General features: G+C 38.3%; 1 protein-coding gene across 1 annotated transcript in view; it reads left to right on the plus strand.

Annotated features, from left to right (window-relative positions):
• The first annotated feature begins 1,442 nt into the window (after nucleotides 1-1,442).
• The window catches only part of LOC139742670 (retinoblastoma-associated protein-like), a 37,631-nt gene continuing 23,286 nt past the window's right edge, over nucleotides 1,443-15,787 (plus strand). Inside the window, exons 1-14 of the mRNA XM_071653200.1 lie at nucleotides 1,443-1,562; nucleotides 3,596-3,657; nucleotides 4,768-4,857; nucleotides 5,315-5,446; nucleotides 6,501-6,619; nucleotides 7,088-7,198; nucleotides 8,036-8,214; nucleotides 9,011-9,186; nucleotides 9,802-9,889; nucleotides 10,538-10,711; nucleotides 11,569-11,677; nucleotides 12,216-12,367; nucleotides 13,195-13,311; nucleotides 14,043-14,089. Coding sequence (XP_071509301.1) covers nucleotides 1,443-1,562; nucleotides 3,596-3,657; nucleotides 4,768-4,857; nucleotides 5,315-5,446; nucleotides 6,501-6,619; nucleotides 7,088-7,198; nucleotides 8,036-8,214; nucleotides 9,011-9,186; nucleotides 9,802-9,889; nucleotides 10,538-10,711; nucleotides 11,569-11,677; nucleotides 12,216-12,367; nucleotides 13,195-13,311; nucleotides 14,043-14,089 — 1,676 coding nt within the window. The remainder of the gene's footprint in view (nucleotides 1,563-3,595; nucleotides 3,658-4,767; nucleotides 4,858-5,314; nucleotides 5,447-6,500; nucleotides 6,620-7,087; nucleotides 7,199-8,035; nucleotides 8,215-9,010; nucleotides 9,187-9,801; nucleotides 9,890-10,537; nucleotides 10,712-11,568; nucleotides 11,678-12,215; nucleotides 12,368-13,194; nucleotides 13,312-14,042; nucleotides 14,090-15,787) is intronic.

Raw genomic sequence — 15,787 nt, forward strand, 5'->3', positions numbered from 1 at the left:
TATAGGCACTACTTACTATGTGTATTTTGCCACTTTTCAAACTTTCTTGTGCAAGGACAATTCGCCAGACATTCTGCACAACACGAAAAAGAATACATGGGACTGATGGTGTAGATCTTGTCATGGAATCTTGTTTTGTATTCTGTTTTTTTCTGTTAACTGTTGGAGTTCATTGACTGCATTGTGCAAGTGAGGTCCATAATTCACGACTCTGGATAAATACAACTAAAAAGAGGGTACAAGTAACTACAACTGGGCTGTAAACAACTGCACTAATCATCTAGCTTTCTATACTGTTAGTCACTGTTACGTTAATACAAGTGTTAGGCCTATTTATGACAAATTACTAATTTAGTTACGTCTGCAGAGATTGAATCGATATGGTGAAATTAGGGCCTAGGGTCCTACTAATGACGATGTTTTTTTTTTTTTAATCAATAGATACTTTAACTTACATTTAGAATTACCGGTATCCGGTACTCTGAATTCACAAGCGCGCATTGAAAATGTGATTTGCGGTAAACGCTCCAAGATAACTGCTTCGAACACGTGGGATGTTTACTTTGTTTGTTGCACTCGGTTGCGCCGCATCATAGTTTTGAAACCAACACTAACACTAACACAACAGTCAACGCGACAGTGAACACCCCTACCTTCTATTCTAAGTTGTATTGACAATATGTGTGAAATGCATGTTATGCTTTCCAATGTGCATTCATATTCATAATCTACGGTTTCAATGTTTTGCTGTTGATCTTGTTTGATATTATTGGGTTTTTCAGTAATATTTTGGCATCATCAAATCCCCAGTAAAGAATGCAAAACCACTGCATGTAGTCTCATGTGTGAAAGTTTGTTCTTTACGTGCAATGCTATAATTAGAGGGAGAGGGGTGTCAATTTCAATGTACCGTGTCGATGTGTTGGACACCTACTGTAGAGTAGACAAGAGGAAATGCATTGCATGTCTGCTCCAGATGGCCTCTAACATTAAATCTACAGTCATTGTGATCATATCAAATTTCAAACAGTTAGGGAATAGCCCATATTGCATAGCAGCATAGGTAGTGTGTCTTGGGAGTTTAACATTATAGTGCAGCATTTTTTTTTTTATCAGGTCAAGCTAATGAGTAACCCTGGAGCGCTCTCTGTTGTACATATTTACGCTTCGAATTTGGGCTGGTTGCAGTCAGCACATGCACATGAGTAGCAGTGGATATCAAAATAAATACAGGTTAAGGGGAGAAATGTATAGGCATAGCTGTAGGGCTATCAGAGATCGCTATTTTCTTATTGGTGCTAAATGAACTCAACAAAGATATAAACTAATTTGTGTGTGTGTATGATGTAAATCATTTTTTCTTTTAATGTGTCGTCATCAATTTCTTAATTACACACAGAACATCAGAGAATTTCTGTCCATTGCTGAACGGAGTCTCAGAGATGGATGGGTGCATTGCCCAAGTCGTCAGTCGCCTCGCTACACCAACAAGTGCTGCTGTGCAGGAGCAAGCCCAGAGTCTGATCGAATTATGTGTAGCCTCTGAAAAGCCTGAATTTAAGGTAATAAACAATGAGTAGTTTGAGTATGTTTAGTCAGTATACTGAACACTTCATCATTTCTTGAAATCTTAAAGATACAATGCCAATGAGATGGAGTGATTTTCAGTCTATTTTTTCACAATGCTGAGAGTACCTTAAAGCTGTTGGGGGTTTGGAATATCATCCAGCAAGGTACTGTATACCCCGAATATTTCGCGAGGTTTTTTGTTTTCGTGAATTTCGCGAGTCAGGTGCTATTTGCGAAATTAAAGACACGTGAAAATATTAACTCTGATCCTGATGTGGATGTGACGTTTGCATGTACATTTCTCCGTTCAGTACAGGACTCCACGATCGCGAATTTAATCACTCGCAAAATTGTCGGGAATTCCCGATTCGCGAAATATATGGCGTATACAGTACATATCAGAGTTTTGCTTGGTTTTACTGATATGAAACAGAACATAATCACAACTGCAAACTGTTAGATGTTTGTTGGGATTTTTTTTTCAGAAAAGATGAAGCTTCCATTAATGTAAAACTCCCTTTTTTTTGGTTGCAAATATTGTATTAAAGGGATCGTATAGTTTTGGCTGAGACCTAATTTCAGGTTTCTAACATTTTTTGGGTGAGATAATGAGAAACCTCTTTTGAAATATGAAAGAGCATGTAATTCTATGAGGAATTCAACGTTTATTTGATGAAAATTGGTTTTAAAATGGCTGAGATATCAAAAAAAAAGAGCGATTCTGATAAAGTGTCGGACCCACACTTTATTACGATCGCTTTGTTTTACTTTGTTTTTGGATGTTTCAGTCATTCCAAACCCGATTTTCATCAAATAAACTTTGAATTCCTCTTAGAACGGTATACTCTGTACTATATCATAAGTGTTTTCTTGGTATCTCGCAAAAATTTAAAAGCCTAATTTTCATCTCCACCAATACTGTACCATCCCTTTAGAAGAGCGTGGAAAATTAATGAGAATTCCTGTGTTCTTCAAAAGCCTATTCCCACTATGCTTCTTCTATGTCTGTTGGGCTTCAAAGTTAACAGATGAGTCGGTCCATGGGGTTGGCAGACCTCCCAACCATTCTGCATTTGGAGGAGAGAATCTGAATTTTGACCATTCCCAGCTCTTGTTTCAATTGGAGTCTCCTATTTTTCTTGATAATTTTACTTCACACTCCTATGGAAACTGCTCTTTCTTTCCTACTTTTGAGCCAGATAATCCCTATTTTTCAGTTGGAAAAGTTGGGAGGTCTGGGTTGGGTCATCTTTTGTGACACTAGAAATCAAAATCCAGCCCTTATTAAAACCAAGCAAATATCTGCCAGTAATTATGTCAAAAAAAAAAGCTGTATCCCACCAAGTTTTACTGCTCAGGCATCATGGGTATTGCAATTTCAGACCCCAGATTTTATTGCCAGTGTTATATAAATGTGATGTCCATGCAACATAGGTGAGAAAATTGATTTATGGTGCAGCAAATCCATGAAAGATTTCTGTTTTAAACATACATCACTATATTATAGCAGGGGGCAAAGTTCATGTCGACACAGCAAAACCACATTTGACATGATCATTCTTGTGAAATGAAAAAAATTTGATACCTTCTTGACTGGACATCATGCCGTTTGTGGACCTAACCAGATGGACTGAGCCAGGATATGTAGAATACAAAAATGAAAGTAGGATAGTATCACTGTAACAGGCACACACACACACACAAATAGAACTGAAAGGATAATTTGTACTCAGATTATGCATTCCACATAGACAGCATTTAGTCTTTGTTGCTGAGTTTTTGGTTGTTGGTTGTTTTGGTTTTTCTTTCCGCATAGGCATCATATGAGGTTTTGTTTCATAACCCAGAATTATAGGAAAGAAGTGAAAATAAAAGTTGGTCTATTGTGATATAGATCAAATGAACAATCATACTTGTGAAAGCCTAAAGCAAAACATGTCTTTGCAGTTGGCACACTCTCCCTGTAAAAATTAACCTTTGATTTTGTGTTTCTGATTTCTTTTCTGTTGCTTTATTTGCATTGCAGGAAAATGCCAACACCTGGGCAGTGTGTGCTTTGTATATTGCCACAGTGAATGTCAAGTATGGGTGAGTGACGAGCCATCTAGTGTGGCTATGTAGTCAAATTCTTTGGAACCTCCCAATGTCACCACATTGCATCTACAAATCTAGCTCTTGAAAGCATGTGTCAAAGATTCAATGCAGAATTACTCTTTGACCCGTTGAGGACGGGCTGATTCTGCTACGACACGCATTTCCCACAGACACCTGCCCAAGTATACTTGGGACTCATCCTCAATGGGCTAAAATTCAATGCATACATGTAGACCAGCAGGGAAACCTTTGGTCAGCTCTTGACATTGTCTTCTTTGTGAATCAAGTAATGTGGAAAAAAGTGCACAAGTTTAAAGGGGTATCATAGAAAACCTGTCTTTTTAGTCATCAGTGTGCAAGTGTATATTACACTTGTAAATTCATCAGTAGTCCTGTTTTCTAATGAAGACCTAGTAACATGCCATGTCATTTGTCTATTTTTCATTCCGTAAACCTTGAATCTAGTTCGTATGCATTTGGATGTTGCTACATCAGGCAAACCTAAAACTAGCTTTCTGAATGAAGAATTCCAGGTTTATGATCGTATAAAGTCAGTCGTGATGTGATTATGGTATATGTTTTCTATCGTGTTTATTGTCACTGATAGTTGTGAATGCAATCTGCTTTGAGCCACTTGTTTGACATGCATGCTTTAGTGCTGTTGATGTTTTATGTGCAGTCAACCTCGCACAAAAGGAAAAATCGGCCGAGTTGATGAAAAATTCTACTCCGGTTTAGCATAGACATGTCAATTTTATTGTGTAAGTCAAAATTTACATAGGTTGAAGGATTTTCTCTGGTCCCTTTTGGATTTCAGTTATGTAGAGGAGGTTGACTGTATATTTCTTTCTCTCTACTTTGCTTCTAAAGAAATAAGTAAAGAAAAACAAAGCCTGTCGCTGCCAGCGAAAATAATTTACCATCCTATGCTTACGTCTGTGATGCTAGAGACCAGTTTGATCGGAAAAAGTCAGGGCTTGTCATAGCTCTCATGTCAAGTGGTTGTTGCAAGTGAATTAGGCTAATATTTGAGATGAGAACTAACAGGCTGCTAACTTTGATTTTTTTTTTTTCATATTCACTTCATTTCATGCTTGTCTGCAGAAAGGGGGCACCTGCATCGAGTGGACAGATAGCCCCTGAGCCTTCTCAACTTCCAACAGTCTCTCAGCTGTTGCATTCAGCGAACCTGAAGTGAGCATACCAACTCGCTCATCCCGTATTTGCAAGGAATAGATAAGATTTAGATTAAACAGACTTCAAGAAAGAGTATTCATTTGGTAGAAAGATGAGGTAAATGAAGCAAATGATTTTGTGAACTGAGAGGTGAGTTTATGTGTGTGTCTGTGTGTGTGTGTGTGTGTGTGTGTGTGCCAATATGGTGACAGATATGATAGGCAGTATTTTTCAGTTTTGTCTGAATTTTGCAATATGAAAATATTGTGTATTTCCGATGTATCTGTGACATCATTAGTGTAGAACTTGGAGAGGCATTTGGACTGTGCAAAACAGTAGTGTTTCCTGGTTGAAATATGTTACTGTATTGTGCAAAGGTATACTTTCCCACATTGCGAAGTTTCCTGTGTTACGTGATTTCATGATAAGCAGTGATCAGAAATTAAAATCACTCTGTCCTTCTCTCTCGTTGCAGTATCAAGACGTTCTTTGAATCGATGAAAAACATGAGTGATCTGTTTGGACTCAGCGATACAGTCAAATCGAGCCTGATGTCTCTCAAGCAGAAATATCTCATCAGTCTGTACGTCTTTGACAAATTTGAGATGTGAGTAAAGTCTCAGATTCTCTTTGGAAGTCCTTGAAAGAGCATTTAGTTGTGAATGTTTGCAAGAGACATCATGGTCATGTGACCTGGTCAGCCATTTCGATTTGCTGATCAGGTGACCTGTTCTTCGAACAGTCGTCACATGCCTTTTCGTTTACCAATCATGCCTAGATTTTTGTCAGTTGGCTGCTTTCATATTAAAGCTTTCAGCAAGATATGCTTGTAATCTTATATGTTCAGTCAATTTTCCCATCCCCCCCAAAAAAAAAAAAAAAAAATCTACAGAAGTTTTGCTTGTTTCCTATCCTTGCTTGTGTGTTTCCTGTACTTTACGTATGTTGGTCTGAATTAAGACTTTACCAGATTCTTGTACTTCTATCACTGACCAGGACTTATCATTATCCATGTTGATCTCACCCTTGTTTGCTTTATTCCTGAATACTTGTAATGCATATCCTTGAAAGCTTTCATGGAATTAACCCAGCTTGCAAATAAATCCATATCCTAAACTGTAATCCTAGCTTTAATCCCTAAATCTAATTCTCAATCCCCTCATCCTGGTTATGGCGTGTAACAAAGGAAAAATTGACCAAATGACCCTGGGGTGACAAAATTTATCATTTTGGGCCAGTGTAACTTAATTGGATATAAACCCCAAAAGTGCTACTCGATGGGGAAGCTTTCATCATACTTGTGAGAACTTTCATGATGAATAACTGATAAGGCTGTCATTGGCTGGTTACATCATTCCTCACATGCAGCGATCGTATCCATACTGGCAACAACCTAGAGACACCAAGGTCTTTTGAGTGTTAATCATCAAATGCCTTCAGAAAGAAAATGAGTGAGAGCATGGTAATACACTGTATCGTAGAAGTGAAAGAGAAAGAAAAACGAGAATATCATCTCATTTTATAGCGACTAAATGTCATGGTAAATGTGACATCTTTAATCCATTGACATTGACTGTGGTAGCTTTTTATAGTATGTTTTTCTTGAAGTGTGCATTTGGCAAATTGTTTTATTCTTATCTGTCTGTTTGCATACACTACAGGCTGTTCAAGAAGCTGTTCAAGTCACCTGATGAGATCTCATCGTCATGTGACAATGGGTCATGTGAGTTGTCACATGACAAGAGAAGAATCTGCTGGTTGCTATATCTGCTTGCCAAAGGTGGGTGTGTCAGCTTTGACATTGACAAATTGCCTCCCATGTATACTTCACATCATTGCAATCTATCTCACTGTATTTGGCTTGCTTGACAACTATTAAAGAAAAGCTGAACTACCTTTCCGCTGCATAATTTCTTTTATGCATCAAAATGCTGACATTTTTTTTCCCCCAAACATGGCTGTATGCAGCACAAACAACGAACAACAAGACAACTACTAGAAAGCGAGAAATTTTGGGTAATTGGAACCGGCAGCCTTTTTCACGGCATGAAATTTTTGCAAAGTGCTACTGGCATTCAATGCATAAAGTGTAGACAAGAAATTTCGCATGCATTTTGACTTTGCAAATCTTGACTCGCAAAATTGCAAAATTAAAATGCACACTAACATTTCTGGTTTTACAATATACCGTTTCAGTTTTCTGTTCCGACATTGCTAGTCTTGGTGATTTCTCCCTTCACACCTGTAGGGACACTGCTGAGTGAGTGCCATGAACTGGTTTTGTCTCTACAAATCATGCTCTGCTGCCTGGAGTTCACACTGAGCCGAGCCCTCCCTTTCACCATCAAGGACGCCTTCAGTAAGTTATCACGTCAATGCACCGGACACTCTCCTACAGTCCAACCCTGTCCATTGGGGCCTATTTAAATCCTTTTGTTGTTGTTGTTGTTGTTGTTGTTGTTGTCTTTAGCTAGGAGGGTCAATTTGACCCCCTCCAAGTCTTATAGATGGGTGGAATGCCAACTGAAGCATGTTTGTTCATAATTAGAAGATTCCAACATTTAATTATTTCTCATCACAAGTAGATACAGTGAGTACAAACATTTTCTGATTTGTTTGTTTGTTGTTGTTTTTTTCTCAAACTGGATCTTGCACTGGAGCTGTTCACCAAAACAGCTGGGTTTTATAATGTAGATAACTGTGTATATTAAAATTTAAAGGATAATCATTTCAGGTAAAAAACAAACAAACAAACAACAACAACCAAAAACTAATACAGTCAATCTAGATATGCAGTTATTTTTATCTCATCTTTTAAGAGGTGGCATTAACCTCATGAGTAACCTCAAGTGAATTATTCTCAGGCAATCTGTGATTTCTTTGTTCTTTACATTTTTACATTACTTTCTTTGTATGTAACTCATGGGTCAGCATTTTTTTTTTTCAAAATACTTGGTAATTCTGTGTAAAGTACATTTAAATTCCAGCAGTTTACACATTATGTGTTATTTTTGTAATCATTTCTCTACATGACTGACTAAAAAGCTCATGAAGATAAGGTTAACAATAAGACTTTCAGCTTTGCCTTGTTTCTTTTTGTCATCATTTTTATGCTGGTTTGACAAAATCCTGATAAAGGCCAGGTCAAAGGTTGACAACTAACTTTGAGCTTTGCCTCGTTTTACCCCCATATAAGGCTCACCACGTTACGACGTAGAGTCCGAAGAGACAAGTCTCCTCAGGACAGTCTGCCGGGAAGCAGGGTGTGAGAAGGACGTCTCGGACGTAGCCATGGTGAAGAACAGTATGTTTGTACACTTCATCGAAGACATCCCCAGGGAGGACACCCACCAAGATGTGGAGAGCTTCCCAAAAGTAAGAAAGAAAATCAAAACCATCTCCATACTTGACCTCGATTTTTAAGTGTCACAAAGTTACTTACAGATATGAAAGAAAGAAAAACAAAAACTAAAAAACCCTCCATATAAGAGAGGGCATGTGGCTGGAAAAATAAGAAAATTTGATATTTGTTTAAAAGTAAAGAGCTTTATTATCTGAACTGCTGTTTACATGGTATGTTTTTTAAGGTGTTTATGATATAATTTGTAAATTTAGTAAGGTGGATGCTTTTGTGAATTTAAAAACACACAAAAAGAGCGGTATATTTTGTGAGGCCTTAATATTTTATTTGTGGAAAAATGAGCAAAGAAAATGGGATTCCATCGGGAGTCGAACCCGAGACCTCCGGAATGCTAGCCCGGTGCTCTACCGACTGAGCTATAGAAAGCCCTAGTTCAATGTTCGTCCCAGAAACCCTAAATTCTCAATGCTCGGATGGTCAGAAGCTATAGCAGTGTGTTAGTGTGTGACACACACGCACTCACTAAACCTGGCATAAACCCAAAGGCTACTGCATTAAAAGGAGGCAGATACCATTTCACACCAAACTGTACTCTTTCCTATATGCCTCAGGAAATTTTTTTACTTCTAGCAGCTTTCAGGTCTTGTTTCTCCCCTCCTTGATATTATCTTTATCACTGAAGTGATGAACATTCTGATAATATTTATAGATGAAATAAGATGAATGACATATTGTGGTGCACCCCCAGTAGATTTGTGGCAAGTTGCCTTTCATCTGCATAAATAATAATCCCACATTTGCTCCTTTCAGCTTGAATTTCTCGAGGCCAACTATCGGCAGATATACCACGCAGCGGGCGATATTGACGAAGTTGGCTTCTTGACCTATGACCCGACGCTGGTCACTCCAGGGAAGTCTGTCGTCCAGTCTGTGCCTCCGTCCCCTGACTCTACGGTCAGTGGCCAAGTCTTCCTCACACCGGTCAGGTGAGGGATTTCTTTGAGAAATTTTAGAGTGCCATTCCACTCTTCCTTCAAGTTTGCTTCAATGAGTGAGTAAAATAAACCAAAGATGCTTGAGATTCTTCGGAATGTTAGTATACAAAAAATGCAGAGGTCTTAGTTCCTCAATTGGTATTGTGTGCGTAAGATAACTATGGAATACTTTACCCACGAGGTGAAGCCAAGTGGATTTCAGCTTGAATCCATAGTTACCACATGCACACTATTCTGACTTACGCAGGAAAAGACGGATATCATCTGTTTCATGAAATGGGGGACAATTTTCTTGCCAGAAATCAATTTTTTGATCATATTTAGACCTGATAGAAAATTTACTGGATATATTTCCTCTTGCCTTGCCATAGATGAAAACTGTGTATCCAGTACTTCGAAAACCATGCCTCCAGTAATTGCTGGATGCATGGTTTTCTATCCAGTAAGGTGTCTCTTACTTAGTGCGCGAAAGATTGCTTAGTGTGCGATAACATGTTTACAGTGGCCGTCCTCCTTGAGGCAGCATGCAGCCAGTAAAAATCAACACACAGCTCTCGACCGATTGCCATTCTATAATAAGATGTAATGTTCTGATTTTGTTTATAGGAGAGCAATAACCACAGTTCAAGCATTGAAGAGCCTTCTTTCCGGTGCCAGAAACACTCCTTCAGATGTGCTTGTCAGATACTTTGAGGTAAGTCTGGGGCCAATGCCACGAGACTATGTGAAGGGTATTCCACAAAATCCCTTAATTACAAAATCTTTTCCAATTCCTGTAAAATTTTGTCTCGGGGAGCAATTCGTGTTTTATCTTGTTGCAGTATTTCAAATCATTAGGGAGTCAATTGAGTTAAAATCTTGAATATGCATCATTTTGGTCCTTTCTTCATCATGAAAATATACCTGTAGCCTATTTCTGATTTCATCTGCTACTGTATACGCTGAATATTTCGCGACATTTTTATTTTTGCGAATTTCGCGAGTCAGGTGTTATTCCCAAATTTAAAGACGCGCAAAAATATGGACTTTGATCCCGATATGAATGTGAAGTGCAAGTATACATCTCTCCATTCAGTACTAAACTCCACGATAGTGAATTTAACCACTTACACAATCGTCGGGAAGTCCCAATTCGCAAAAATTTAGACTGGCTAAATATATGGCACATATAGTATACACGTTTTTGCCACTGCACATGCAAGTGCACCTGGAATTCGAGATTAGTCTTTTGTATTTAACAAAATCTAAACTTTGATACCTTTTTGTTTTAAGGAATATGAATACATACGACATGTTTTCACTAATCTTATGTTATTGTTTGATTTTGTTTGTTTCCTGAAAGAGCTGCTCAGTCAACCCAGAGCTGGCCATCAAGCAGCGGACTGAAAAGCTGAAGGAGCTGTTTGTAGGCCACTACGTGGGTGTGATTGGGGTCCAGGCCTCAGAGTTGGCGTGCACAAGATTTGATCAGGGCTTGCGACTCTATTACCGCATCATGGAAGCCATGCTAATCAAGGTAAGAAAGTGCAGGTGCACTGAAACTATACTCACCCCCCAGAAAAATACAGTACTGTAAAAATGGAAATTTTTGTGCTTTTCGCGCAACCAGAAACTAGCGCGAAAATAAAAACACCCGGATGTGTTAGCTCTCTGTATGGTCCAGTAGCTGATGTCTTGATTCTGCGGAATCAAAAACATACAAACTTTTTCTTACCTGGCTGAGCGAAAAAAAAAAAAATTAGTTGTGCGAAAATACAGTGGAATCCCATTATAATGAAGTCATCGGGATTGGCAGTTTTCTTTCGTTATATCGAAATTTTATTATAACCGAACAAATAAACGATAAAAATACATAAAGTGGACAATGTTACGGCCCAAATTTCTACTTCGTTATAACCATGTTCGTTATAACGGGAGTGCACTGTATCCACTTTTACAGTATCTGCTTTTAGATTACATTGCAGATGCTGCTCTTTCTCGGTGAAGGGTAGCATAGTTAATGCTCTATTTGTTGCCTCCATTACTGAAAAGCTTTCTTTCAATTTCACTTATGTGTGAAAATAGCAACAAAACAGATTTTATTCTGTGTACATTTCATGCACCTGCTCTAAATCAGAAAAGATTTTATGCATTTATGGAAGTTACCCTTGTAGTAGTACTGGGTATCAACAAAATTAAAGGCATGGATTAATTTTTTTTTTAATGTTAGTTTGCAGCTGTGTGTGTTCCAACTGGCAAAACTTCCAAGTCACTTCATGTTACATCACTTCATGGCAAGTCTCCGATGGAAATTCTGCCGGGGATTCATTCCATCATCATCACTCTATCTTCACACTCATGTTGTATTTCTTTGTGACTGTTTCTCAATTGTAGGAGGAAAAACGTTTGTCTACATCTGATTTCTCGAACCTGCTCAACAACGATGCCTTTCACCGTTCGCTGCTGGCCTGCTGTGTGGAGATTGTCATGGTAACGTACACAAGTAAGTATCAGCATTGAGTCATTGATTTGTTGTTATTACCTCTGACAGGGAGGTTGTATTTTTATCGGAGTTAGTTTGTCTATTTGTCTGTCTGTGTATCTGTTTGCACAATAACTCAAAAAGTTAATCTTGACACAAGAAACAGATAATTAAATTTTGGTAGTGATTCGGATCACTGTTTGGAGCCAAGACTTAAAAAAAAACAAAAACAAACAAACAATGAAGGATTTATGTCATGCTCATTTTGGCTGAATTTTGACCATAAAGTTCATACCCCATTCTGTTAATAATTGGAGCCTATTTGCTTTTTTATGGTGGTGTTGGGTATTAACATATTTTCGGAGAAGATATTGTACCTTTATCTTTTCAAACCAAAATGTGTCACCTGCAGGGATAGTGCATATATATCCAGGAGTACCTTGAGATCTGCTGTTACCAGAATCTCCAATTCATAGCTTCTAACGCCTGTTTATCATGTATATCTTGCACCATTTTCTCTTTACACCTGTTTCCGATCTTCGTTTTTCCACACTCTCAGCCTCCCCATTACAGCCCGGTGTGTCAGCGTGTAGCAGCAAACTGGCATTCCCATGGATACTGGACGTCTTCGACCTCCACCCGTACAACTTCATCAAGGTCATCGAGAGTTTCATCAAGGACGAACCCAAGCTGACTGAGGAAGCACGAAAGGTTAGAAATGGATCATCCCGCTGAGTCTGTACTTTGTTCTTTTGGCCCACTTTTGGCTTGGAAAAGTGCTATGAAGATTTACATGCCTGCAGTCAAACTTACAAATTGCGACCACCACTCAAGGAAAACAAAGAAAATGATCTTTATAGACCAGTGGCAACTGGTATGATGACTGTATGATGACTTGTGTGAAGTCTGTTCTGTCACATTACGTCTGTACTACATTTCATCCCATGCAGGTCTCAAAAACATATATTATTATATGAATAAAAAATAATAATAATTTGAGTTTACTGATGATTGTTTCTGAGAAACCCATGTGTTTAAAAAGTGGTGTTTGTATTTATGTGTTTTTTTTCCCCTTAAATTGATAATTTGGTCTACCCATAATAAGGTAGACAAATACGATGCAAAAATTCTAGTAGAAGAATATTAGTGGTGATAATATTACCATGCATAATCATCTCAAAATGTGTAAAGTGATATGCATGTATAAAAGCTATATGCATCATTACAGAAGTTCATGGTGTCTGCAAATTATATGTATTTAGACCAGTATGTGTATATATGTGCACATAAACATAGCATGTCATTTACACACTCATACCAAAACAGCAAAAGCACACTGCATGTCAATCATTACCAGATTGCAGTCAACCTATGAATTCTTTTGACAGGACATTAAACGTGCTTGTAATTTGATACAGTCCTGTGGATGTATTTGTATAGGTGGATTATGCTCCAAGAGGGGCAATGTAGATGCACTGGTAATATTCCATTCAGAGATCAGTAAGACTTTACAGGTAGATTATTTCTTTTTCTGACAGCATCTTCACCACACGGAGACACAGATCGTGGAGTCGCTGGCCTGGCTGCCAAACTCGCCACTCTACGACGCTCTCAGGGATGTACGGGGCATTGAAGTGAACAGCAACCTCGAGCAAGTAAGGGGATGTCATATTTACCAGCAATGTTGCTCTACCATGTCCAGTATGATTATGATTACAATAATAGCTATCATTAATAATGATGATGATGATAATAATGATAGTGGGCTCTTATAAAGCACTTGGTCTACCTAAAAAGATACTCATGGTTATGTATGTTATCTTTAGCATGCTCTCAACGATGTCAAGTAAGTGTGCTCATGTTCCATGATATGTAGAAATTGGAGTAATTTGCGATCTTTATTTCACAGACAGTACCTCTTCAAACGCAGTTTGTTTTGAAGATGACTCCAACACATTGAGAACTGATCAAACAATGTAATATTGGATATTACAGAGATCCTGTCATTTTTGTGGAATCAGCTTGGTGTAGAAGTTCCTTTAAAGCACAATGCTTTGATACATGTAGCAATCAAGTATAAACTAACTCTCACATGATAGCATGACTAGTCCCACACAATCATCTGTATGTTGGTGTCACTCAAACTGCATGATCATTAGCGAGTGTTTGTGACTTCATGCCACTTTAGCCCTGGCACACCTCAAAATATGTCAGACTGTGCATGATAAACTGAAGTCAAACTGAGCACATTGATATGACCCTCGTTCTCTAAGAATCATTTCCACTTCCAACCATGGAATCGTGGAAAGTGTAACAGGTACTGGAGAAATATGATTGTGAATGCTTTTTGCCAATCTATTTTGCTTCTTGCTCCACTGTATTGCAGAGTCCAAGAGCAGGTGTGGTGTCTCAGTCCACGACAGCTGCAGACATGTAAGTTTGTGTGTTCTTTCAATCATTCAGCCACTCCATCCATTAGTAGATACATTGATAAGTATCTATTGATCAGTTATCAGTATACAAATAGTGAATGGTCACGAGTGCGATGGTACAAGATTTCGCACGAGGTGAAAGATAGAGGCGCTCTATTCAACGAGGCGACACCGAGTTGAATAGTGCTCCTCATCTTTCACCGAGTGCGAAATCTTGTTCCATTGCACAAGTAAAGACCATACACTATTTGTTTTGTACAACACCTCGAACGTCAACAGATTTGGCTCACACAGATTCTTGAATTTAGCACAGATATGGCAACCATTTTCTGTGAAAGACAAATGAGTAGCCGCACAGTCGCAGTCACTGTGTGTACAGTGTACGCATATGCGAAAGGAAGTTGTTTACAAAAATGAGTGACAAAAGTAGCGCGCTTGTAATTGTTGAGTGGGCGTGGCAAATGTTTGTTTGTTGTGACATCAGAGCTGTGCGATGGAACAAAAACTTGCGAGTCCAATCTTGAGTTTAACAGGGGAGTCAATGGAAATGGGTGACGTCAGTCATGCGCTATCCATTTTTGCTCAAACAAAATTGCACAGCTAACAGCCAGAACGTGAGATGGAACTTTTAAATAAATGTCACGTAATGGGCAATCGACCAATCAAATAGCTACATTCTAATTAGGTGTTGTATAATGGTATTCAATGCACCTTCAAATAGATATGTATATAATGGAAAAAAAAAAAGAAGCAAGAAAAATGTTGAATATTCTGTAGATGAATGTACATTGTGAGGAAAATGTTGAGCCCCAATTGTGAAAGAACTGTAAAAAAAAAGTAATGTACCCATGCATTGCAGACAAGGTTAATAATTCAAGGTAATGTTTTCGTCTGTCTTCATGAAACATGGGGCCCATTTCAGTCTTTGATTCTCCACTCTGTCTGGTGAATGAGGACAAGTAGCTTTGGAGAAAGTTTGGTCTTGGTGTTGAGAGGGGGCAGTGAAATTCACTGTTCATGTTTAACTCATTGTGTGCCACAGTGTAAACCCTCATTGTGCCAACATTATTCTGAGACTGCAACGCATGAGTCCTTTTGGAAGTCTTTCCGTATTTCAAAGCCACATAACTTTTCATAGAAACATTTTGTGTTAGATTTGCAGTACAGCAAAGGTTTTAGAAATTTGCAAGCTTTTCTGTGATGTAAATTTCATCACAAAACTATGCCTATTTTTCTTGCATATGGCCAGTATTCAAATTGTAACGCCAAAACAGACTGCAAAATTGTATTATTGGTCATAATTACGCCAGGTAGCTATGCTTTCGAATAGGCCGGGAGGCATGACAATTTGAAGACAATACCTTGACAGAAAATTAAAATTTTAACCAAAAATCACTATGGAATAGTTGTATTTAGTCACTGTGCACTGCGAGCTGTATGTCTGAGGAGTAGAATTTTATGTGGCGCTTTGAATGTACTGTGGCATTTTGCGATTTATCGATTGATTTGTGCGCAGTTGTGCGTTTGAGCAGAACATGTAAAGTCAGCAAGTCATCAATTGATTTGGGTCCTTGAGCAGAGAAACCAATTAAATGAAAATCTTCCACAAATTACACTGAACAGTGTTGATGACATAGATCCTCACATATTTCAGAAATGTAGCAGTGTAATTCCATTACAATACCGTCTGCTCAACAAG

The sequence above is a fragment of the Diadema antillarum genome, unplaced genomic scaffold (genome assembly GCF_040938485.1).
Source record: "Diadema antillarum isolate AM-2024a unplaced genomic scaffold, OU_Dant_1.0 seq00001013_RagTag, whole genome shotgun sequence".
In the NCBI taxonomy this organism is placed as follows: Eukaryota; Metazoa; Echinodermata; class Echinoidea; order Diadematoida; family Diadematidae; genus Diadema; species Diadema antillarum.